This window comes from Pinus tabuliformis, chromosome 7 (genome assembly GCF_031772625.1).
Source record: "Pinus tabuliformis cultivar Carrire ecotype Pingquan chromosome 7, CPIR1, whole genome shotgun sequence".
Classification (NCBI taxonomy): Eukaryota; Viridiplantae; Streptophyta; class Pinopsida; order Pinales; family Pinaceae; genus Pinus; species Pinus tabuliformis.
This window is the reverse complement of record NC_142293.1, coordinates 115,460,181-115,487,588: the sequence shown is the minus strand read 5'-3', so window position 1 is coordinate 115,487,588 and position 27,408 is coordinate 115,460,181. Positions and strand designations below refer to the sequence as shown.

Here is a 27,408-nt window from a genome sequence, read left to right as displayed (position 1 = left end):
CACATATTTTATTAACCAATTGCCTTGATCAAGATGCTTAATCTCAATAACACTAACCATTTATTACAAAATAAATATCAACAAATTATTTGAGTATCTTTGTAATGGTAATGGAAAATAAATGTATATAAATTATTTGAAATTCTTGTAATGGTAATGGAAAATAAAGGTAAATTTTGTAGCAAAAGTATTTGGCAAGTTATGTTTAAATTTATAAGTGGGTAGGTTTGATTAACGAGAAATAAAGTCTATATATTATGGTATATTGATTTAATTAATGATGTATAATTTTCTTATTGGTAGAGCACTTTATGATCGTGATTGGTTTAATTTCGAAAATTGCAAACCTTGGATTTATATGAGGAACATTGGTTCTCTCAATTCAATCTTCAACCTCATTATGAAGGCACACCTTTTTACTAGGGGAAATGGTAGCTTTCTTCCTCCCTCACGAGTTTCACTAGTGGCTTAAAGCTCAAGTTGTTGCATACTTTGTTTTGATGGTGTATGTAAACAAAACCTAGAAGTGGCAGGTGCAATGGGGGAGGGGAAGGGGGAGTGATTTATTGCCTTGGAAGAATAATAGACACAACCTTCTATTGGAGTCTAATACACACCCTCAACAACCAAGTAGAGGCCTATGCCTTGCTCCAAGGAATCTTTATATTGGTCTTGCTTCATATGGACAATCTTATTATAATAGGGGACTCCAAAAACACTATAAGACACCTGTATTATGGCACTTCCCCTCTTGATCCTACACTTCAGTGAATACTATGATGTATACAATTAGGATGGGAATCCCTCTCAGAGGTAAAAAGTTATTTTCATGTTCTACACTCCAAAAACTCCGTAGCAGATGAATTAGTTACCCAAGCAATGGGGCACCCAACTGAAACCTTGTGAACAAACTCGAGAGCGCCATTTTGATCGGTTCCTTAATTATTAGTTCACAACCCAATTAACAATCACATTGGAAAATTTGATTGATCACAATTTTTAGCTCTAGAGTACCCAAGATGAACTAAGTTTTTTCGATCTTGTTAAATCTAGATGTAAGTTAAATTTTCTCATTTTAGGGGAGTTTCACAAAGTGTACGTAATATTGTTTCACTAATTTGACAGAGTTAAGGATAATTATAAAATAGATGGTTTGAATTTCGACAAAGATGATGTTTTGACTAAAATCGATGTAACAATAATAAGTTGATCTTTATATAATTTTGCTATACATCCATGCACATATTTTGCTTAACATAATTTCCTAATTACTATTGAATTTTTTAAAACATGTTATCAATATATGAGAGACATTTTACATTCGAGTATAAGGGATGTGTTCACTTTAAATTATTATATTTAAAATTAAATTAAAAAAACATTGTGACAATTAAAATTAAAAAACATATAAGATATATTTAATGTTGGCTCAATTTTACACACCCCCCTAATATCTAGGAAATATTATAGTAGCCTGTAAAATAAAGAGTTTGATAAAAAATAATAATGATAAAACTTAATGTCACCTCAATTAAAAAAGGAATAAAAAGTAAAAGTAATAAAACCAATAAATAGATTCATTTCAATTTGCTATGTTGTATTTTTATTTTTATTTAAAAAAAACATAATATCCATATCACATTAAAATAATTTTAAATAATAATGATTTATATTCATAACCATGATATTTTAAACTATAATTAATAAAATAATGATTCATATTGGTAACTGCTATATCTTTCAGAATTTTATATTAAATTTAGTTAATAAACATATAAAATCTACTACCCAATTGTCCTAGAACTTCCAATGAAGGTTTTGCGCTCTACTCTAGTCGGCTTCGCCCCATCCTATAAGTGGCTCTCCTCCTCTCTGTTTAGCTATAACGACTTCTGGAGTTTCAACAAGGAAGGATAAAGTCTCTTATGGCATCAGAGCTAGCTTGCCTCCCTTGATCTCGCCCTCTTCTTTGAAGGTTGCTTTATTTTGTGCATCCTCTATCTTTGGTTTGGCTGCCTCACGCCCTCTCGAAACCAATTTTAGCTCCATAACATCGGCTTCGTCTAAGTGGTTGAACTCGAGAAAGTTTTTGTTGAATTTGGTAACATACCTATTTATTTTAGAGATGTGCTAAATTTGGGTTCATGTTCTAGCTCTTCTCCCCTTCCGATTTTGTTGGTGTGGGAAATCCTGACAATCATAGTCTCACTAAGGACTGAAGCCATTGATGAGGCTTTGGATTTCTCAAAAGATGTATTGTCTATAGATTCAATGATCACTGGCAAAGATGAGTTGATCTACATCTTTGAATTTCAGAAATCTTGAAGCCCTTGTCCTTGATGATTTAAATATCTATCCTATGGCTCATGGGTTTTTTACTATGATCTTTTATAATCTTAAAGATCGAAATTCTATTAGGGTTTTTTTGGAGAATTTATAGTTGGTTTGCAAGTTAGATTTTTGTTTTGTGGAACTTTCGCTTGAGGAACTGGATTGAGCCTCCATGCTTAATCCTAATTTCTCAAGGAATTTTGGTAATCCTCACATTTTGGAAGAATTGTACTATTTCTTGGTTGGTTCCTAGCCCTTTTTCAAAATAAATTTAAATACCCATTTTTTGCTTTAAAAAACATATAAAAGATTAACAATTCCAATAAATTATTTTTCTAATTATCTTACTCTTTATTTATAATCAATATTATGCGTGTCATTTTAAAAAATTAAATTACAAAAATTATAAAATGTATAAAAGAAAAATGCCTAACTCATACATCATATGTAATTAAAGTTTTAATAAAATTTAAAATAAGAATATTTCTATATATAGAGAGGTGAAATTTATATAAATATAAATAATATCATTAAGAACTAGCATAGATCCATAATAACTCTCATTTTATGAAGTTTTGAGGAATCAAATTTCTGAAGATGCAAACCTTTTTTCAAGTTTTGCACTAAAAAATGTTGAATTTTTATAGCTATGGTCAGTCTTCATAATTTATATATTTTCCCTTGAAATTTATAATGTATTTGTAAGACATGTTCTTCATGTCAATTTCATTGATTAACCCTGGAAAGTATTATTATAAGACATGTTCTTCTTGTCATATTTAAATTAGAAAATTTCAAAATTTAAATTTTGAATTTTTAGCTCCAAACTTGTCAACTTGGCCCTCCCTCAAGTCAAGTTGGCCCCAATGAAGAGTCACACCCATTCAGACAAGAAGATCATTATATATAGAGCATTCAACTTCCTCCACAAGGCACCATTCGACCTCACACAAGACAAGATAGTTTACAGGCACCCAAGCGAAGGAGAAGAAGGAGAAGAATGACAAATTCATCTCTAACATTTGTCCCTCTCTCTCTCTCTCTCTTGACTTTGCACATGTGAATTTTTGGGTAGTAGTGCAAATTTTTGGGCAGCAGGGCCTAGTTCTTGGCCATATTCTGGGAGGCTGAAATTTAGCCTAGGTAGATCAGAGAGGGTCGAAGTTGAAGGGAAAAAGTTTGACTTGACAAGAGGGTTGCTTAACCAAGTTTGACCATAGCATTGTTGGTCAGTTTGACCTCATAGTTGACTAGTTGCATTAGATGTATCTCTTGTTGAACTGAAGAATTTTTCTAAGGAAAAGGTTGTTGGATTCTTTGCGCAAGTGGGTTTTCCTAGGGTAAATCTTGTGTTCCCTTTGTGCATTGATCTCTGCTATCCTTATGGTTTTATGGTTGAATTTCTAAAGTATAATTGCTTAATGATAAACCGAAATTGTTAAAATAAGATATACATCATTTGAAGTAATTATTAGTATTTCAAAATTTTGTGCTTGTATCTATTGTACTTGAAAAATCAACAAAAAAGATGTTGCATAATGAGAGATTTGATCCCTCTTGTAGCATAGATCCAACATTGATCCATCTTAATTCTAAATCTACTAAGCTCCCAGAGGAATCAAATCTTATAAGATGCAACCTCTTTTTGAGTGCAAAAACTTAAGAAAAGATTTACACATTGAGAGATTTGATTTCTTTTGGCTCTTAATAAATCCATAAGTAAATAGATCTATGTTGATTTTTTATATTTAACTTATCATCAAATTAATTTATTAAAAAAATATAATCTAGTTGTAAATGAAAACAGATAAAGAAACAAAGACAAAGAAAGATGGAGAAATAAAGAAGGATAGAAAAGTACTTATATCATAAGAACAATTTCAAAACACAAATTTATTGGTATATTTTCTTTTAGTATTCATTTTTCTACTTTAATCACCTACAACTTTATTCTATTCTTTCTTCTTTTCATCATCTTAATTTTACTCTATGCTTTAATAATTTTTCATTTTATTTTTATATTTTTAATTTTATTTCTAACATCCCATCTTGAGACTCTCTGCGGTCTCTTGTTTATCTTCTAACACTGTGTCAAGTGTTAGATGGTATGTGGAGAGTGGGGCATCGACACATATGACTTATAACAAGAAACTGTTCAACAAGCTTCAAGAGCAAGAGGGAGGAATTTGTTTGGAGTTGGGTCATGATGCTACTTATCATGTGAAAGGATTGAACTCCATTTCCTTCTACATGCCACGAGGTGATGTTCTTGAATTGAATGATGTTTTGAAGAAAAATCTTCTTTCAGTTTTTTGTATGGCAAATCTACATTGTATCGCTGAGTTTGATGCTCATAAGGTAGAGAAAATTTATTATAATTTAATTGTCAAATCAATAAAGGAGACAACCATCGCTAATTACTATTTGCAAATGCAAATTAATTCTTCATCATTATTATAAGAAAACTACACTATCTCAAATATCTTACTAATAATAAAAAATAAACTTTCACTCTTTAATTAACTAAAAACAATTTTAAATCCTATCACAAACTTTAAAACCAAATAAATAAATATTCTTTCTGTAACAAATTTATTTTCTTTTCCTTTATAATTATATTCTCTTATTTTTAAAATTAATTTTAATTTACAACACAATATAACCTAAATATATTCTAACTCAAAAATGTTAATCATTGTGACATTAAACATGTGAAACCTTCGCATGTAAAACATAAATTTTACAATTAATCCTAAAGTAATTACTTGTAAATAAAACAAACTTCACCCAAATCAAACATGAAACTTTCACAGTAAAAAAACAGAAACTTTACAATGGATGGTGAAGTAATTACTTGTAAGTAAAACAAACTTCACCAAAATCACATAGAGACGTACCGGGAACCAAATCCCACTAGTTAAACCTAACCCCACTAGTTACTTGTAATTTAAAACATACTTTGTCGCAAATCACAGAGAGACTTAACGGAACCAAGTCCCCCTCCCGCTTACGTGCACAAGACAACGCTGGTCTTCAACGTTGTGATTGGCGACTCTATGCATCTCAACAACTACTACTACCTAAAATACCCAACCCAACTAAATATATGGATCTGAGGGTAAAACGTTTAGTTAATTAGTTTGACCAGATTCAAAATATGAAGGTGCCAATGCATGAGGTGGGGTGTGCTGTGAACACGAAGCTGTGATTATGTCGGTGAAGTAGATCTATCGTCATCATATGAAGAAGTTGGGTCGGTCAAATTAAGCAGCCCAACCATTTAAGTTGAGATTTGCAGCCATAATGGGAAACTAACTCCTTTTTTTAACTAAACTTAAAGCTACATCAAATGCAGAAGATATAACTAAAGATTAAAGCTATTCCTACCTTGTTTTGAAGTTGTAAAGAAGAAATGGGATTGAAAAAACCAAGAGGCGTATATACACACATTGGGTTGAATAATTTAGTGCACATTGAGGCAATGACACGGCTTAGAGCCGCTGTAATGATCAATAAATAGTCAGGCAAGATGCATCATTGCCTCAATTATTTGTAGGATCAGGCTGTATTTAGTGTTTGACAGGTCTTTCCATTTTTTGTAGTTCTGGGTTAGAATTGTTTTGCTTCCAGGAAGGTCAATATTGCCAAGACCTTGATTTCAAGTTTTTTCAAACAGAAGAGTTTTTGGGTGTTACAAATGGTGGAGTTTGCAGATTGAAGCTGTGTTTTATGAAGGGTATCTGCGAGAGATGTTATCATAGTTTTTTATTTTGAGGAAACCCAAACCTGTAATAGCGTTTTTCTGGGTTACCCTTTAAGGTGTCACAAGGGTTCCCAAACTGAGGGTTTTAAGCTGCTTTTAGAGGGTTTTCTGAACCAGGATCTGGGTATTTTGAGAAATGTCAGGGGAAGAGTATTTGGAGGTCAAGTTCAGGCTCCATGATGGTACAGACATTGGTCCCAGAAGATATTTATCTGCCACCACTGTTGCCACCTTGAAGGAAAGCGTCCTTGCACAATGGCCCAAAGGTAAGGATTTCATTTCTATCATTTTTTTAATAATTTTACGTCTATTTAGTTAGTCTGGAATCTCAGGCCTCGTTATTATTATAGATCAGTTTTTGGTTGAAGGTGCATTTTTCGGATACTCTTCCGCTTGCAGGGCTTTGCCATCTTTCTCTTGGAACTTGAAAACAGAAATTCTTGACCACAGATCTAGGATTTTAAAATAGGTCCAATCCCACAACTCACACACACACACCTGAAAATAAATAGTAAAGTTTGATAGCGCAGGGTGGTTTATAGATCTGGTAAGTGTGTGGACTGGGGAGCATTGATGATAATTCCACAATAGTTCACAGCCTTGTGTGTGTAGTACACCCATTGGAAACAGGTCATGATTGGTTGGTCTGAAACCTCTTTCACTGCGGCGGCCAGGCCACAAATAGACCAACAGCCCTGAGGCTAAGCAACAATAGCAACAACCAGTACAATATCGGCAGCTAGGCGTCGGATCATCATTGCAGCAGAGCTACAATAAATACTACACATAGCTATCCATCAGGCAGGGGGAGCGAGGAAACTGGAATTTGAACCTGGTTCATCCTCACGACAACTGCTCCAAGTTGCCTCTTGGCCACAGCCTGGTGCATGAACACATACATGTTTGCGTGTGTTTGACTGGAACAGAGAAATAGGTATAACTGTTTGAGATGGGTTCTGGTTCGTGATTTACTGTGTTGAGAATTACTAGATCTGCAAATTCTGCTTAATTCTGTTTAGAATCCTCCATATTTTAGGCAGGTCATTTACATTGTGGCAGAGGATTATCTCTGCAGTCCATTCATCGAGAGATATGATAGGAGATCCCTGGTTGCAACATTCTACTTAATTTTAACCAAAAGATTTGAAGATAATGATTAAATAAGCAGATTTGGCATGAATTGCGGCTCGAGCGAATGCTAGGTCTCATTGCAAATACAGTGGAGGGGTGGATTTGAGGATTTTTATTTATCATATGACTATTATGCATTTGTATAATATCATCCTGGGGTTTGTGAAAAGGAAGAGCCTGCCCTTGATCAGGTTTTCTTGCTAGAGCAATGGAACAATAACGGAGGGTTAGGGTAGAAGAGAACCTTGTATTGTCCACCCATCATAGTTTCCAGACTCTGCTGAGTCTACCTGATCTCTCTGAGTCTGAATGATCCGGTGAGTCGAGTCAACCCAGTTGGTCAAGTCTTGGAAAAAAATGGTCAGCCCCAGGATAACTTGATAAAAACTCGTTTTCATGGAAAATACTCAGCATGTCAACTCATACTTGGTCAAAACTTGTTGTGCGGTCTGCCTTGTGAGTCTTGCTAAGTCAAACCGGAATAAACTCACCAGAGCATCTATAAAGGCATATTCGGGGGTCATTTTGCTCATCTTTACTTGTTTTCAACTCAAATCGGAGAGGGTGTCTTAGCTACGGTTTAGAGCAGCAGCTGAGCAGCTAAGCATTGTGAGTTGTTGTGTGAGTGAGCAGTGTTTTGAGCCTTGTGTGAGGAGAGCCAAGGTGTATTGAATAGTCATGATTGAGTGAGCACTGAGGTGCATTGAAGAGTCAAAGGTGAGTGAGGCGCATTGAGGAGCATTGTGGGAAACTATGTGAGGCATCTTCCCATTATTTGGTCATCTCATCATTGTGAGCAGCGGTGTGAAAATTTATGAGTAGCTGCCAGCATTTATCATTTTCTCAGACCAGCATTTTCTAGATATTTTTGTTCACTAAATTCTGCTGTGCGATTTCCTGTAGTGATTTATGTTCTGTTGCATGGTTTCCTAAATTCTTCTGTGGGTTTTACTGTTTCAATTATATATGAGGTCTGTTAAAACTTAATAGTAGTAGCTTATGACGTGACATGCTTGGTGTTTTTCGAGGCTCAGACCAGTGGCTGAGTTTTGTTGCATGTAATTTGTAACTTCTTGAATAGCTGAATATTCTAAGTACGAAATTCTAATACACTATAGTATATACTACACGGCAATTGGCCTCCAATTTGGTTGGATTAAAATTTCAATGCGAAAATCTGACGCATTTCTAGGAGGCAAAACAGCTTAGGAATGACCTACATTTTATAGAAATAAATAATAGAATCTAAGCATTTCTAGGAGGTAGAACATTCCAGTATTGGCATTATATTACTTTTCTCAGTTTTGAGTTTAGCCAAATATGTGTGTGGTGTGTTCAGGTACCATCAATGTAAGATGAAGTTATGAACATTCTTAAGTAGTGTCTTCAAGCAGCTCATAAATTGAAATATAATATATATCAACACACCATCCACTGTAGTCTTGTGGTCTGTATGAATCATTGTCTACATATGTTGTAGTTTATAATATTTTTTATGTTTTTAATTTATACTATTTTGCTGATCCCAACAAGATGTTTTTTGCAAAATTGGATAAAACTTCTAGCCATTCCACATGCTCATATCCATGTTAACAACATTCCTGCACTCTGGAAACTCATGCAACATAGAAAAATTCCTTTGCTAGAATAACATTAAACTATGTCACATGGTTCGGGTTCGATTGTGGGTTCGGCAATGATTAGGTTCGGTTTGAGTTCGGATTTTTTGATAAGGTTCGGATGAGGTTTCCCATTGGGTTCGTATATATATATATATATATATAATGAATTATAGGATAAAATATTAAGAAATCAACATCAGTAAACATAAAAAATGCTATCACGGACATGGAAACTGCAAGGATAAATTAAAAGGTTGTGTTGTGACATGAGGTTACGAGTTTTGATCTATGGACTTGGTCAATGGCTATGAGGTTCGCAGAACCTCAAAATGTTTTTAAGGTTCGCCACAATTCGAACCTCAAGGTTAAAGTTTGACGAACCTTGTGACATAGAATCCAACTACACACTCAGAATTATACCAATGGCATTCACCAACATCTAAATCTGACAATAATTACATCCAGATTCAACGATACAGAGTTCACTCATACTTCAATGGTATGTTCAAATTCAATATTAGTGTCCTATTCATAGCTGTTAAGGTATTCCTCAACCACCAAACATAAATAGGGTTATATAAATCAAGTATGCAGCAAGGGAGCATAGCTTATCAAGAAATTTCAACAAACAAAATTGTATTAGTTTAAAGAGATTTGCAAGACCTTAGACAAGAGACAAATGAAGACCTAATGTTGGCCCTAGCAATAACAACTCACAGGATAAACCTTTTTTGAAGCATTTTCTGGAATGCATGCGAGAGTGTTTATGCTCCTTGTCTTGGTTGCCTCCAAAACTAGTTTAAAATGACTAAGTTCTTCACTACTTGAGCACTGAGAAAACAATACATGTTTTTTGTTTTACAAACTTTCCAAAGAAAATCATGTAAATGCTTTCTGGATAGTTCACTGATAAATTTCAGCCTTCGCTTCAAAAATGCTTAACTCCATCTCTAATTGATGAAAGTTTAAAGCATCCTGTACTATCTACTGATACAAGTTAATATAACTATAATGATAATCTAATTTTAAGGTCATGCCTTAGTCAGATGCGAAATTGATGTATGGGACCGCTAAGAATATCAAAAGATGCCAAACCATTAGCATTTCCAAAATCTCACCGAAACATCAATGCATTTTTCCTGAAGTCCACTTTTGGAAAAAATGATTTTTTCCATTGAGCTTAACTAACCAGAAGTCCAAAATATTTTATAGTGCTCTGATTTTGAGATAGCAAAGCTCAGGGATGAAATGTATTTACATGCTTACTATGCAGACATGTTCTCGCTGTGGCTTGAGAGGTACACACCTACCAATTATGAACTTTTTATCATCATTTTCTAGCCACTTATAACTTTGCTCATAGTCTGACAAGAGATATAGTCTGTGGGGGGGTTGCCTCGTATATTAACTCAGCAATTGTGCCATTCCTTAAAGACAAGGGATCAAAATACTTTTCTTCTTTAACAGAAAATTGGTTCCAGAGTATCACCAAGACAACACTTACAACAAACTTTTAGATTCGATACTTTTACTTTATATGTCAGTCACTTGTAAATACTGAGGCTTTATATATCCAAAAAACTCTGTTTAGTTCTGAGCTTGATCTCATGCAAGGCATGGGCTCAAATATTGTCCATTTTGTCTGATGCAAAATTAAATTTTATTCAGTTAAAAACGACTATGAGGAGGAAGGTGAGAATCAGACACAAACCCAGGTAGCTTCAAAGGAACTAGATTCCCTTGTGATCTGCTTTTAAGCATAGGGAATATATTCCAATACAAAAAACACAAATTTCTAATTATTCAATGCATCTCATATTTCACTCAAAGAGAAGAAATCCTTTTGCATGTCTTGCAAAACAGACACCTTTTGGACATTCTGAAACAGACAAGTTTGATCATTAACAAATATTTGAGAGTTTGAGTCTCTAGTTGGTTGATTCACCTGTACCCATTAAATATAAACGAAAAGACGATCATTTTAGAACTTGTCACAAGAAATGGGTTCTTTCTATCCTTGTTTTTATAGAATAATATCATCTCTGTTGCATGAGTTTCTGGAATGCGGTAATGTTGGGAACATGGATATCAGTGTTCGGAATGTGGGAATGTTGGGAACATGGATATGAGTGTCTGGAATGGCTCTAAGTTTTTCTCAAATTTGTAGGAAATGTCAGGTTGGGAGCAGCAATATTATATATTAAAAATATATAGAAAATATTCTAAAGTACAATGTATCCAGTGAATGATACATATAGGCTACAAGACTGCAGTGGATGGGGTGTTTGATATATATTATATTTCAATTTATGAGCTGATGGAAGGTACAACTTTCCAATGTTCATATTACATTCATGGTACACAAACACACCACACACATATTTGGCTAAATTCAAAACTGATAACTGGAATATTCTACCTCCTAGCAATGAAGGCCATGCCTGAACTGTTCTGCCTCCTAGCAATGCCTCAGATTTTAGTATTTAAATTTATTTCAACCAAACTGGAGTCCATTTTGGGGCAGCTATGCCTTATACTGTCTACAAATTGCTATATGTTATGTTATATAAGGCGTTCCTACTTTAGTATATTCAGGTGTTTAACAAGTTAACAAAACTTAGACAGTGGTCTCTATAACTAAAGCTTGGAAAAACACTTCAAACATGTCATGTTCTCTTGCAACTATGAAAATTTTTAAACAACTAAGTCTCTTAGTTCATGAAACCTGATTTGAGGTGAAGTGGCATTCCTACTTTAGTATATTCAGCTGTTTAACAAGTTACACATAACAAAACTTAGACAGTGGTCTCTATAACTAAAGCTTGGAAAAAAACTTCAAACATGTCATGTTCTCTTGCAACTCTGAAAATTTTTAAACAACTAAGTCTCTTAGTTCATGAAACTTGATTTGAGGTGAACTGGATTTCACTTCGAAGACTTGAAGTCTGATCTTCTAGTACTATCCATGGGTAGTGTAGATGTTTAAACTGTAGCAATTTGTAATCAAAGTACTACAAATAACTTTTGTCATTTAGTTCTTGAGACTCGATTTTATGTGTACAGGACTTATTCAGATTTTTATTTTAATTATTGTATTGTTCAACGTTCTTGTGGTTGTGACCAGGCAGGTTACACTGCACTTAATGGCAAGGTTATGTTTGGTTTGATATTCATTGTGTGTATTATGTAAGTTTCTTTTGGTTGACTTAACTTGTATGGTTCCATCATATGAAGCTTGCTTTATAAGTATTTTAGGTGGAATGCATCCTTAGCTTAGGATGCTTGTTGAGTTAGTTTTCGGATGTTGAGTTGCTATATGAAAAATAGTGATACGGATAGCTAATAGCTATTGATTACCTCTTCTTTCTACGTTATCTGACTACATGTAGACTAGAGCGAGAAACTTTACCACTGGAAAACTATTGTATTATACACACGCAAGAATATTTTATTTTACAGAAATATAGTTAATATTTCCAAGGGTGTCAAACAAGAACTCTAGTAAGTTGGGTTGTAGGTTCAATTTATCTTGATGCATAGACCCTCATTGTATGACCTTTAAATGTGAACTGTGTTTAAATTTTAGAACCTATCAAAACAAATATCTACGTTCCTAGCTGCCATCTGAACAAACATATACGATGTGGGAACAAGAGGATAGAGATGCATTTGGAAAAAGGAGTAGGGACAATTTAGGACTTGTTGCTGTTCAAATTGTACATTAAAGCAATGAAAGCTTGAACCTACATCGTACAACCTGAATGAAACCTGGGTATGTCATCCACTGTCACCTCGGCAACCTACCTTGCCTCTTTAGGCCAACTCTCCTCTGGCTTCAAGGGTGGCTCCCCTTCAATGGGCATAAACAATATGGAACAAGGTGATGTTGCAAGTAAGCCTAGTGAAGTTTTTATTTTTAAAGGAAAAGGAAAATAATGGTGATGGAGGGATGTGAAGATTAGTGCCAATATTCAAGGGCGATGGAGTCAAGGGAATGTTAAGATGAGAGGATATCAAGAAGCATGACCCTCCTTAGGTTGGTTGCCTGGAATAATAGATCGGGGAGAAGAAATTAGTATCAAAGAGATGGGTAACTTCTTGAGCAATCAAGGTAAATTGCAAAATCAAGAACCCATTAGATAGAATTCCTCAATGGGATTTCCCTCAGCCCAAGGGTCGACTGTAGCGTAAAATAAGCTAAGCATTTACTAAGGGTATCCCCTTGAGGGTTTCCTAGCAAAGAGGCTCGGTGACCACTTGACACCAACAAAAGGGCTCTTCCACGTGACCATCGCCCCTTGGTGGATTGATCTCACTATGCCTTGTGGACCTGAATCCATTACGAGTTAAACCATTAAAACTGCTGCACATGGAACCAAGAAAGAAAATCCTGCTAGATTGAAACATGCATCACATAATAAACCTGAAACCGCAATGGTGCCAAGAAAATTTCATTAAGCTCTCAGGAGAGAAATACTCTGCTATCCAACCCTGTTTACAATGAGGAAATCCTTCCTCTATATCGATGAGGAAAGTAGTTTCCTGTACAATAAAATAATATTATTTTCACGGGGATCCCTAGATCTAACATTGAAAATGCCAGACCTGGTCTTGTTTCCAGAAACCACATAACTATAAAACAATATAAAGAGAAAAGTGGTCTCACCACATGTACACTAATAATGAGGCCTCCACTATGGTGAATCATCCCCCAAGATAATTTCATTTTTCATGACAAAGCACTTGACCTTTTAAACTAGTCCCAATGTATCTTGCATGCACTGTGGGTTAAAATAGTGGTTAACCTTAAATACTGAGTTCTGTTTAGTCATGGATTGGTTTAACGGCTAAGTGGGGAGGCTCTAACCCCAGTCATTGAACCCTCTTTCTACTCAAATCCATGGTCTTCTTGCTTGCAATCTGCCATGACTAATTTTTGAGGCAATACAGCTTGCTTGGACCCATGGCTCTGTAGAAAAGAAATCCCACATATGCTGACTGCAAAGGATGAGGTGGCATGGATCGGTTCGACTACCCTGCAACTATCCATTGACTCTGGGCCCCAGAGTCAAACCTTCAGGTTTTCTTGTTGATGTCGGCGTCCTTTCCACCTACAGTAATGAAATTGATCTTTTTCCATCTATATATGCTTCAAAAATGCCAACATTGGGTTGGTGAATTAGTCAAATCAATACAAATTGACCCTCACTCAGCCAAGATCATCCTTTTGCAACCACATGATTGGATTCTTGTAATGTACTGACGAACTGTGTGGCTATTCTTTGCTTCCTGTTGGAGAATTTAGAGGTCTTTCTTTGACATAAATCTCTTTGATTTTTCTTGCCAACAGCCTTTGCAAATGCTATTTTTTTCCATTGTCTAGGTGGCTTGGCTAAATGTGGAATACGTCTTTGGAGTGCCATTTGATCACTGGCATGTACCCAAGCATCATCAATGCCCTTCTTTGCCACTAACAGACTTTACTCTTGGTGACCCATATGCTCCAAATCTATTGACAACCTCAGAGTCCACGAACCTCATTGTCCAGGACAATAGCTCCTATTCAAAAGGGCATTTCAATAATTGAATGGCTTCCTCATACTTGCATTCATGCTCGTGGACTGAAACACCTATGGTAAGAATTCTTGTATAAATCAATGCAGTTGAGAAGCAGAAAAGGAACATGGAATGAGGCTCCAGAAAATCAGATTGCAAGTTCACGTCCTTTTCAGATCTGTACTGACCAGTACAAAAGTAGAGATGTCTTGCTCCCTAAACAGGAAAAATAGTCTCTTGACTAGCCAAAGTAGAAATCTTGCTAAGTGTCAAATTTGCACACAATTTTCTATATAGAGGGCTCAAGAGCATCAACAACAAAGCAAGCATCGACCAGCTGTTGCATCAAATTACAACCTTCCTTCAGATGGCTATTTAAGGTTGATCAGGTAAGGATAGCACTAAGTGGAAACTTTTCACTGGTACTCCTGCTGGAAGAGGAGGAGTAACAACTGGCTCCAACTGTGGGATACCTGCTCCGCCTAGGAGGATGTGAGAACCTAAGAATCTCACCATTGTACATCAGCAACAACCAAAAACAAACAAATGCTGGAACTATTGTCCAAGTGGACTTATTCATCTGCTACCCTACTCTAACTTACTTGAAGTGACATTTTTGAGTGAAATAAAAATCCAGTGCAACCATGTCAAAAATGCATCAGTCCATTGCCTTCTTCCTCTGTGCTTGATCACCATATAAAATAGAGACACACTGAAAATCAGCTGGTTGTATGCTGAATTTTGTATGACCAGCAAGCTGAAAATGCATATAGGCACCTGCATGACAGCAATGTTTTCCATTGAACCTGCAAACAGAAAGAGGTTGCTGCGAGACGTGTCAATATATGCCTGCTGTGGGTTGATATAATTGCTGTATAGATCTGAAAACTCAGATCTGCTTTTTTCTCCTTGCTGCCATCTGTTTTCAGATCTACAATATTGCCCACTGCTTGGACCAGATCACCTTCATGAAAATTATGCACCATAAGTTCTTTCCTGTCCATCTGCGCATCATCATGGATCTAATCTTTTGGGCTGGAATCTTCATGTACAATCTTTGTCATATGATTGGCTTCCTGTTCTTCTATACCAATATTGTTTTCATTCTCTTCCATAGGAGGTCCAGGACCCTTCTCAATGAGCTTTTGCCAGTTACAAAAAATTCTCATATTTTGGACAACTGGAAGCCAGTCTTCATCATCTCAAAACCAATGTGCAAAAAAGCCTCCAAAAATTCTGCAAAAGAAATGAAAGTTCACTTGCAAATCCCCCGAAGCCAAAGGCGAAAAAAATTTCATCATACTGTCATGATAGGAGAGGGCATTGTTGTTGATGAATTCCATAAATGCACGATAATGTTGCTGGACTGAATCACCATATCCGTTGGGATGGCCTCTAATTTATGCAGGGATGCTTATGTGGGAAACCCCAACATCTCAAGAAATCAATTGGAGCATAGCACCATGCAGGAAGCTACATCTTTTCTACACATGTAAAACTTCACAGTAAGGCTGAAAGAAAAGTCGGCAATAAATACTGAACATACCTTACTAAAATGCCTTGATGGACTCACCAATGAGCTTGCTTCTTGAGGCTTCACTGTTGTTAGATGTGCTCACCTCTACATCCAACAAAGTCTTCAAAAGCTGTAAGGGACAAGTATTTTGTTCCTTCTTGGAGTTGCCATGCAACAGTGTTGAGAAACACACACGTTGTTGGAATACCGGGTTGATTAAGCTTTATCCCTGGAAATGGTGTAATTTTCTTGGTGCCATTGGGATTTCGGGTTTATTTTGTGATGCATGTTTCAATCTAGCAGGTTTTTCTTTCTTGGTTCTGTCTGCAGTGTTTTAAGGGTTTAACTTGTAATGGATTTAGGACCACCACAAGGTCTAGTGAGATCGATCCATCGAGAGAATGATCACGTGGAAGCGAGTGTCACAGACACAGGTTTTCACATCCCCTTTGTTGTTGTGGGTAGTCACCGAGCAAATCTTTGCTCAGTAGATCCTTGAGGGGGTCCCCTTAGTAAATATGCTTGGATTATTTTACACTACAGTCGATCCTTGGGTTGAGGATAATCCTATTGAGGAATCCTTTCTAATGGGTTCTTGACCTTGCAGTTTACCTTGATTGGCCGAGAAGCTACCCATCTCTTCGATACTAGTTTCTCCTCCCTGATCGAATATTTTATGCAACTGATCTAAGGGGGGTCATGCTTCTTAATATTCTCTCATCTTAACATTCCCTTGACTCCATTGCCTTGAATGTTGGCATTGGTCTTCACATTCACTCCATTACCATTATTTTTCTTTTCTTTCAAAAAGCAATTCATTTGTTGGGGTTACAGGTGATCTCACCTTGTTCCTTATTGCTGATGCCCCAGTGAGTTTCAGGGGAGCTCCCCTTGAAGCCGGAAGAGACCCGCTCTAAAGAGGGAAGGTAAGTCGCCAAGGTGACAGTGGGTGAGCTACCCACGTTCCACTCAGATTGTATGACATGGGTTGGAGCTTTCATCACTTTAATGTACCCTGAGTGGCAACAAGACTGAAACGGATCGAAGTTGAGACAAAATGCAGAAGAGGAGAGCGCTACACAAAAGATAGAGTGGCAAACAAGATTGTTATGAGGAGAAGTAGGCTTGTAATTCAGATAATTTTAGCTTCAGTTGGAAATAGGGACTTGAATATGACATTCATATGGTTCAAATAATTACAAAAGATACTTGTTATCTAATAAAATCTTACATTATCTACTTTTTATATCTAAACTACTTCTGTTTCATTGATTAATATAAATATTTATTAAGGTTCCATGCAACAAGCATAGCCTTTCCACGTAGAGTCCAATCTTAACTTGAATACAGACATAATCTACATGACTGTCGTCATGGCCTTAGAATGAACTGAAGCCCAGTTTACGTGAGTAGACTGCAATCGGCATTGGGGTGTATGTATCGTGATTGTTTGATGATTTATGGAGGTCTATTATGTAACCATTGGTCAACATTTTGAGGAACTTACTGTCTAATTAAACTGTTAGGCTTTTTTGTGGAGAGCGATTTGACTCTTGAGTAAAAATATGAAAATGAGAAATTGCAATGCATTTCCTAGTTCTGCGAAGTTTGTTTTTGATACATTTATTTTCTATCTATTTATTGGATTGCTGAACTGTTGGAATTCCATCCAACATCAATGTGATATATCGTATGTTTTTATATATTTATTGGTGTGCTGAACATCAATGTGGCTTTAGTATGCCCAAAGTTGTGGTATTGATAAAAGTAAAAGTCAAGTAGTGGTATTTGGTAAAGAATGAGTCAAAATGTGATAATATCATAATAGTAGTGATAGGCTAAGCACGTGTTAGTTAGCATGTCATGCATGGGTCATATGTGTTCACTGTCCAGCATGTTCAAGTTAAGATAAGTTAGCATGATGTTAGTTATGATTTTGTAGGAGTCTATTCATTTTCTCATGCATGTGCTACTGTCATAGTAGGAATTGGTCACTTAATGGTCATACCATCCAAGTCACTTGAAGTAACTATAAATACATGGGACCAGTAGAAAAGTTTGGAGAATTTTGAAGCCCTTCTATTTTTCTTTCTTGTGCTGTGTGGGTTTTCTATCTCATTGACTCACCCCGTTTACGTTTGTGTGTGTCTACTATCATTTTCATACCAAAAGCTCACATGGGTGCTGGAGCAAGGACAGGTCTCAGCTCTGATCTCCTTGTAGAGAGGAGATGAATTCTAGGTTGTCTCCATGAGTGCAATTTGTTGTAGAGGGTAGAAATTTCTATTTTCAATAGATCATTTCTCTGTTTGAATGGTTTTGTTGAAATATGTTGTGAGGAATGTCAATTTTACTTGACCACAACAACCAGAAAATTTATTTCTTAGTAAATTTCCTTGACTTGATTAAAAATTTCAGCTTTACTAAATAAACAGCATTGCTAGGATTTTAACAGTAAATAACATAAATCAGCGGGAGCAAAAATTAGCCACTCTCACACATGCACACATGTAAATTCTACCCTTCAAACCTGTTGTTCATTAAATAATATCTTCAGCATATAAGCGCTTTTCTAACTGGGAAAATAAACTGCCCACAGAAAAATACAAGCTACAGCAAACCTGGCAATTTTTCGAGCTGAAAAGACCCCTGCTGTGCTGTCTGTATGGCCTGTACAGCCCCGCTGTTTGTTGCTTCAGCAAACCCACATGTACATGGTACGGCACTGTGGCCTTGCTATATGACCCATGTGTGTACGACTGCAGATTTGCTACTGCATGACCTCGTGACTCTGCTGCAAAAATATTACAACGTATTTGGCCTGCCACCTGCCCTCTCTTGGCTGTATGGATGCCCAGAATTTTCTCTTGAAATTTCTGGCTGTTGAGTTTTCTTCCTTTTGCTGCAAATCTGCTTCACTCTTTTCCATTGGACTGAATTCTTAAGAGTGAAAGTACTGTTAGATTTTGGTAGCAGTGGACAGGCGTTCTAGTCTCTATGGTGTCTATGAGGCTAAGGAACACATTTTCTCCAATACCCAGAAAATGTTTCACGAGAAAACACCTCAATTATATTAATTAACCAATTATTAAAATTTCCCTAAGTCTAACTTAGGAAAACTTGTTAATTAAATTGATTATTTGAGGAAAATCGATTTTGCTTTGGAGGCCTCCGGAAAAGTCATTTGATGGGGTCAAGATGATCTTAGCCATCGATTGTGATGAGTTCATGGCTGTTGATTGCTCAACGAGAGATTATAAGAGCAAGCCAGTGGGGGGTTTGGAGAGACACACTTGAGCAGTTCGACTTACCCAGTTGCAGTGAATTAGCAAGGGCGCAGTTGAAGCAGAGGGAGACACCAACAACGGGGTTTCAACAAAGATTTGGGAGGAAAATTATAGAGAAGAATTTCCATAGTGATTTCCAATTTCCGGAGGCAGGAAGGAGGTTGATTTTAACTGCAGAGGAGGCCGAAATTAGTAGTGCGAATTACTAGTTCACCAGTGTGAGTGAAAGAGGATCTCGATTCAGTAGCCAGTTGTCAAAGACATTGCCGGAGGTAGAGCGAGTGGGTTAGACTGAAGGTCGATTTACTAGCAGATTAATTTTCTTGGAGGCAACGTGAATTTTGAGAAGCCAGTGTGTTGCTAGGAGGAGGTGTGAATTGCTAGGAAGAGGTCGAGTTGTTTTTTTTGCAAAGGGAACTTTGTGTTTCTGGACTATTTTTGACAGTGGAAAAATTGTACACCAGAGCTTTGCCAATATCAAACAAGTAGTTGTATCTCTCATATTGCTGAAGAATAACAATATAAACCCTCATCTGCTGCATTGGTATTCCCCACATTGGGGTTTTTCCAGGTACTTTGCATGAAAATATTGTTGTCCAGACTCCAAATTTTGTGTGCGCATTATTTTTCTTAGTTCCAGTTTTTGTGAAGATTGCAATAGTGAATTAATCATTATTTGCGGTAATAATTTTTTGAAGACAAATAATCTCAAGTAGATGGAAGATTAAATTTCCAGTGATTACAATTAAGGAAATCTCACAAGTCTCCTTTATTACTCTCTCCTGAACACTTAGAGCAAAATTCCTTTATCACTCTCTTGTTCAAAAGTACTTATGTGTCTTCATCTTTCACCTAGCTTTGCTTTTATAAGCTTGCGTTGTTGACTGAATCCACAACTCTAATCTTCAAAGTGATTGATTGTTGAAATTAGATCTCAACTTCACTTGAGATCAGTGGTTGAGATTCATCTAATTCACTAATGCAATAACCTTTGCATTTCATTACATTTACTCACTTTTTCTTATGAAAAACAATTACTTTAATTATTCCTTTAATTAAATTAATTTGCTAAGGTTAAAGGTCCTTTGGACAACTTCCACACGTCTAGACACTTAGACTTGTGTAGAAGTACTTGTTCAATGCTACTATTATCATCATAATCCCTCTTAGCAAGGAAGGTACTTCCTGAAGAACCATTTGGATTTGGTTTTCCCTTCGGTCTTGGCATGATATCCCAGTCATTCTTCATCATGGCTTTCCTCCAAACTCTCTCTTGTGCTGCCTCTTCCATGACGCTACTCATCAGTGCAATATAGTTTAAAAACTTCTTTGAAGGCGTGCTCTCCTTAAATGTGCTCTTAGGAGCCTCCACATGATCCTAAGCATCCCTTGATGTTTGTTCAAACCACTCGAACCTTCCGACAAAATTAGAGGGAGCTATTGACTCCTCCCCACCTAAAGGTGACTCCTTGAACTGGAAGTCTCTTCATGTTGATCTCCCTTAGGAGCTTGTTGTTGTTCATCCTCTGTTGCCACTGGTGGCAACCCATGTGGCTTTCTTAATGCTAGGTTATCCTTGAACTTAACATCTTTGCTCACAATTGTCTTCCTTCACATTGGTATGAAGATCCTATAAGCTTTTGAGTTCTCCTTGTATCCCATAAATATCCCCTTCTCTCGCAAAGGCTCCAACTTCCTTCTCTTCTCCACAAGGACATGGATGTACAATGGACAACTAAAGATCGTCAAATGTCTTATCTCTCGCTTCACTCTTGTGAATGCTTCCTTAAGGAGTCTTGTCCTGCAATATCTTGTGAGGATTCTTGTGCTGCACATATATTGTTGTGTTGCATGCCTTTGCCCACAGGAACATAGGTAGATCTTGGTCATGCATCATAGCCTTGGTAGAATTGATGATGGACTAGTTCTTTCACTCTGCAACCCCATTTTGCTGAGTGTTGTACGAGACTATAATCTCCCTCTCGATCTTTACCTCCTTGTGGAAATCCATAGTGTCATTGGAGGTGTACTCACCCCCATTATTTGACCTCAAGACCTTGTTCTTCTTCTTTGTTTGTTTCTCCACTCGGGTCTTGAGCTCCTGGAACAGAGTAAAGACCTCATCCTTGGTTTCCACGAAAAAGATCTAGGTTTTCCTCGTACAATCATCAATGAATGTGACATAAGATGGTGCTCCCTACACTAATGCAGCTAACATATGTCCACACACATTTGAATGGATGAGATCCAATATCCCATTAGAACTATGGATATTTGGAAAAGCTGCCTTGGCATTATTGCCAAGTATACACCCTTTGCTTATGCCCTGTTGCTCAATGCTGAAGTTTGGGAGACTAGTGACAATCTCCCTAAGGATTGACAATGCCTTATAGTGCAGGTGTTCCAACCTCTTATGCCACAACTTGCATCAGTTGTTAACTTGTTACTATCATGTAGCAAAGCTTGAATATGTTTTCCCTTCAACCTATATAAGTTGACATCTCTAAGCTTGATGGCCATTGCTATGCCTAGGTTAGAATCCTTTGGACAAATGAGCACCTGCCCATTCCTGAACATAAATACATATCCTCTGTCCTCCATGACTGACACGGAGAGCAAGTTCTTCTTCATTCTTGATACAAACATCATGTTCTTGGCTTCCAATGTTCCTTCTGACTCGAGGTGCAACCTAATGGTTCCTTCTCCCTTCATTGCATACTTTGCATCATCACCAAGCTCCATACGAACTCATGAGTCATTCTTTGTCATATTGTTAAACAACTCTTGTGCTTCCGTCATATGGCATGATGCACCACTGTCTAAGTACTAGGCACTCTTAGTGATGGTGTTGGTAGATAAACACAGGACCAATGAGAAGCCCTTCTTGAACTTTGCAGCAAGCTCACTAGTTGTACCTCTGATGATGTTGCAAACTCATTCTTGTAGCAAATGAAGCACATGAGCTTGCTCAAGTCCTTCTTCTTCTCTGACTGTGATCCTTCACTGTTACCCTTGACCTTCTTGGCCAAACTGACTAGGGCCAGGTTCTTCTCTCCATCTCCTTGCCTACTTAGCCTTTGACTCCTCTCGAGCCTCTTCTTGGATACAGTCATCCCAAAGCCTCTCCCATTTGGAAAGTTCTCTTGTGTGCAAACTCCCTTAACAAATGGTTCCAATGATTTAGTGAACCCATTTAGTGCCACATTGATGAGTTTTGTCTCATCCACTTTCTTTGCAATGGCTGCAAGTTGATCCCGTATTTGTGTGATCCTCATGCAGTGACTGGTACCATTATCAGACCTTGACTTCTAGATGGATTTGAGCTTGTCCCTCAAGATCATCTTTCTGTTCTTGTTATCACTCTAGAATAGGTCCACTAGAGTCTTAAATATCTCTCTGGCTGACTGATTCTTTGCCTCAAATGATCCTTTACGGCCATCCATGATCACTCTTTGGGATCTTATGTCCTTTTCATGAGCCACCTTGAGTGCTGCATCTGTTAGTAAAGGAACAATATTCTTTGTAATTTCTCACAGGTCATGCTCCTTTAAAAGCAAGGTTCCCCTCGCCTTTTAGGACTGGAAGTTAGATGCTTCATTCAACTGGTGCTGTTGCGATTCCTAGATCTGATAAATATTTGCTGTGCCAAGTCTTAGCACCCACAAGAATAAAAACGCTGGTTTATAGATCTGTTTATACCATATCTATAACCTCTCTAGTCTTGTCTCTCCATGCCATATATCCTTGATTAACAACTCAAGGATAATCACTATGACAAGGATTTGACAAGGCCTCTTTATTTTCTAGGGAATGCAATAGTTTTAGAATTTACTTTATTATTCTAGAAATAATACAATGGATTCTCTTTTGAATCCGTTGTGTGTGCTTTGAAAATGAGAAATTACAACGCATTTCCTATTTTTGTGAAGTTTGTTCCTGATATATGTTACTCTTTCGTTCTTTGTTGGGGTCCTGAACTAAGAACTTCATAAGAGGAGGAGCTCGAACATCTTTTGTCAGATTTGTAGTTTGACTTGATCTATGCCTAGTATTTTTACCTGTGTTTTGTGGAAGGTAGGGTAGATGGAAAGAAAGAAACCTAAATTTACCTTTGCACAATGTCATCTCTGGATATGAACTTTTATCATGGAAAATGCTTTCAGGATAGATATGCACAACCAAATTGATCAATTTTGCATTTATTGTATTTTTCTCATTTATTTCTGTGACCTCCTTATGCCACCATATAAATGTTAACCTCATATCCTAAAGTTTATTTAGTAAGATAATTTTACTAGATTAATAAAATTATTCTAGAATAATAAAGTAAATTCTAAAAGTGTTGTATTCCCTAGAAAATAAATAGGCCTTGTAGCATCCTTGTCATAGTGATTATCCTTGAGTTGTTAATCAAGGATACATGGCATGATGAGACAAGGCTAGAGAGGTTATAGAAATGGTATGCCTCCCAACCCTTATTTAAGTTTTGTTTTTAATCCTAATTAATAAAATTACTTGTCTGCTGATGCGTCTGCCAAATTTATCAATAGAGGTTAATATCTCACGTGGTTCTGTTTTCAGAAAAAGAGAACGGGCCAAGAACCATAAATGATGTTAAGTTGATCAATGCTGGAAAGATATTGGAGAACAATAAAACTCTTGGGGAGTGCAGGGGTCCAATATGTGATCTTCCTGGTGGAGTCATAACTATGCATGTTGTTTTGCGCCCTCTGTCAGCTGAAAAAGGAAGCGGTACTAATCCCAAAAATCAATTCTTTTGTCTGAAGATAGTGGAGAACTGTCTTAAGATTTTTCTTGGCCAAATTCATGTGCTATCACTTAGATGTTAGGTCTCTAGAGATATATGTAGTGGAGTGTTGAGTGGCAAATTATGCCATTTTTTCTCGTTTCCTATAATCTGATTTGATGTTTGTCTGCGTCAAACAGAAAAGCAGCCTTCAGACTCGCCAAAGGACAGCAAATGTATGTGCATAATTCTATAACCTGATGGCATTCAAAAGGAAAACAATAACCTTTTATGTCGCGATTCACCATATTTGATTTCGTTCACTGTGACCAGAGGTGACGTGTCATATCTAATTTATATGTCGAATGTTGGATCCAGCAAGTGATTTTTTCCCGCGACAAAAGGTGACTCATTTACAGTGGAAGATGGCATTTACAGAAGCTAGTGTTCATAACTTCATTGGTAACATATGTTGGTGGTGGTCACTGTTAATCAAAAATTCCTTCACTAAGGCTCTTATTTTTGTAATTGGAGGAACCCAAATTTGAAGAAATGCATTTTACAAATATGGTTTTATAACATTCGCTTCCCTGAGATGTCCGCGTGAGGGTGTTGTGCAGGCAATGTTTCTTTAGTTGTGATTGTTTTTATTATCTTTGTGTTAGTCCTAAGTCCATGCAAATGTGGACAGTTGGCACATAAATAAGATTATTGAAAGAGTTTGAGATTGATTCCAATGATAATAGAAAGTAATATGATGAGTGTTTTCAGACGTCAAATGAAAAATATTTCAGCAACCTAGTAAAAAAAAGCTTTACATATTTATATAAGTTATGCAATTGTCATCTTGTCTTCAAGCAAATAACCCTCAGCTTCTTGTTGTTAGGTTATCATTATATTTCATTCACGCTTGTAAGTTGATGAGTAATATAATCGTATGATATCTTCAAGGAAGTTTTGGTTCCATTCTTTTTGGTTTGGGACCCATCATTCTGGACAACGTTATACCGGTCAGAAGTAGAAATGTTGAGACGCTATCGTCAGATGCTTTCTAGCTAGCTCCATTGAGCAGAGAAATTTACCATGAATGTTTCATCTACGTAGGACAAGTTTTCGCAATGAGGAAACATTGTGAACGTTGATAAAGTGTCAGAAACAGTTAAAGTCTTACCCAAATTTATAGGAAATGTCAAGTTAAAAGTGGAAATTTTATGTATTAAAAAAAGAAAAATTCTAGACTACGATGTATTCAGGCAATAATATATACAGATTACAAGACAATCGTGGATGACGTGTTGATATATATTTCATTTCAATTTATAATCTGCTTGAAGGTACTAATCAATGTTTATATTATATTCATGGTATAAGATCACACCACACATATTTGGCTAAACTAAGAACCGTAATATCATGCCAACGTTGTAATGCTCTATCTTCTAACAATGCCCAGACTCAAATATTTATTTCAATCAAAATGGAGATAAACTTTGCACTGTTTTGCTTCTTATTCCAATCAAAATGGAGATAAATTTTGAAATGTTTTGCATCTTAGCAATGCCTCAGATTTTAGTACAACTTATTTTTCCAGTTAAATTGGAGATCAATCTGAGACAGCTCTGCCTTTTACTGGCTAATGGAATTGACATAGTGTATATACTATATTATATGAGACTATTACTTCAGTATTTTCAATGGTTCAAATAGGTACGAGTAACAAAAGTCATCTACTGGCTTCTATAAATAAATCTTGGAAAAAATTCGAACATGTCATGTCATATCATAATATTAATATCAAAACAATGAGAATGCATGCCAATGATGCACCAATTTGGGTCCATAAGCTGAACTCCTTGTAAGACAGAAGCTCCCTGCATTGGAAACTTCATATAAGACATTTATCAACTCCCAATTTCCTTTGTTTGAAAGATTTCAACTTTCCAGAACCATTGCGAATCACTTGGAGATATTTTTTATCCATTTCATTGGAGATATTTTTATCCATTTCCAAACTCCGAAATGAGTTTTGGAGATGGCGAGAGCGGTTCCTATGCAATTAGGTGTTAATCTATCCACTAACCAATGTTTGAAGGATGATGGAACCAACCAATTAAGATTCTAACAAAACTAATTACCTTTTCTCAGCCATTCTTTTAATAAGATGAGTTCGTGGCAGCAAAGAAATTGAGCCTTTTTCAAAATGACTGGACTGCACTGATTTCCTGTTGAAAAGGAGAACAAGCTACCTTGAGCTGTACATTTAGACTATTTTATAAAACACATTTGTGTATAATGTGGATGTAAGGTGGCTACCTGTTAATTTGCGGTATGTTCTATGCTAGAGCAATTTATTTAAATTTTCACAGTTAGCAATCACATCAGCATTACGATAAACTGCAGATAGAACATAAATATAAAACGCAGAAAACAAGCCAAGACAAGAGGACACAGGATGTGGCACAAGCCAGGGACAAACCCCACAATGTGTGGGGAAACCCTTGATCAATTCTTCTTTTATGTTCTTCAAAGTTCAGCAGAGAGAGATAGTACAAATATACAAATCTGAGATTTTGTTACAGCAGTAGAAAACCCTTGACCAGAGAAGTCAATGCTGGTCAAACTGGACAGACTCTTTCATCCAAGTATCATCAACAGGAAGCTCATCACACAGAGTCAAACATAGTCAAGCCTTGACTCAATATAATTCCCAGAACGCTGTAGTCTTCTTGCTGCATAAGCTGTCCCTGTTTCATAAGATAGGACATCATCCTCCATTCTCCATATGGTCAATAAGGCAGGCCTTCTAAGGCTGTGATGAACTAAGTAGAGACTCCACCACTGCACTGCTGTCCAGGTCTAATTGGAAATCCTGAGAACAGCCTTTGTTGCTAGCTATGGCCTGCGGCCTAGCCGAGCAACAAGTTAGGCCTCCAGTCCTTTATCAAACAGCATCCAAGCACCATCAATGCAGCAATACTTTATCCTATAAGAACTTGACTCTGCTGTCAGCCCTTTCCAACATCCAACTGTTTACATAAGCTGATCTAGGGCAGATTTCTTCAACGCATTCCTTCATTATGTAGCAGTGGCTTACCAACCTTTCACACAGTCCTTAAGGCATGTCTTAAATGTCTTCAATGATCATGCTGTCACCTACAGCAATCCAAATTTATATGCTGTCCTTTCAGACCTCCTTATACTGTGAATAAGTGCCATCTTTTGCTGCAGATAAGGAGTCTCTTTCATGACAGCAAATAGGAGCCTTCACAAGACTATGAATGGGCCTCTTAACAGCAGATTAGGGCTGCGTAATAAGGACCTTGGGACAGCGGATTATGGCCACCTTCATACTGCATATTAGTACTCCTCTTGACAGCTACAGGTCTCCTTTTGCACTGCGTCCAGACCTCCTTGTAAGACATGACTGCGGCTTGACTGCGGCTACGTTAACCTTA

At 36.8% G+C, this 27,408-nt stretch overlaps 1 protein-coding gene across 3 annotated transcripts; it reads left to right on the top strand.

The window, feature by feature from the left end:
- The first annotated feature begins 5,499 nt into the window (after positions 1 to 5,499).
- Positions 5,500 to 24,534, top strand: LOC149245987 (membrane-anchored ubiquitin-fold protein 1-like). 3 transcript variants are annotated; one of them, XM_089457806.1, is made up of 4 exons: positions 5,511 to 6,360; positions 23,788 to 23,958; positions 24,154 to 24,189; positions 24,332 to 24,534. In XM_089457806.1, the coding sequence occupies exons 1-4, from the start codon at positions 6,231 to 6,233 to the stop codon at positions 24,499 to 24,501; spliced, it is 507 nt and encodes a 168-aa protein (XP_089313932.1). In that variant the 5' UTR covers positions 5,511 to 6,230; the 3' UTR covers positions 24,502 to 24,534. The 3 variants fall into 3 exon arrangements, with proteins under 3 accessions (XP_089313934.1, XP_089313932.1, XP_089313933.1); XM_089457808.1 differs by lacking the exon at positions 23,788 to 23,958 and having other exon boundaries at positions 5,500 to 6,360; XM_089457807.1 differs by having other exon boundaries at positions 5,545 to 6,360; positions 24,154 to 24,534.
- The last annotated feature ends 2,874 nt before the right edge of the window (positions 24,535 to 27,408 follow it).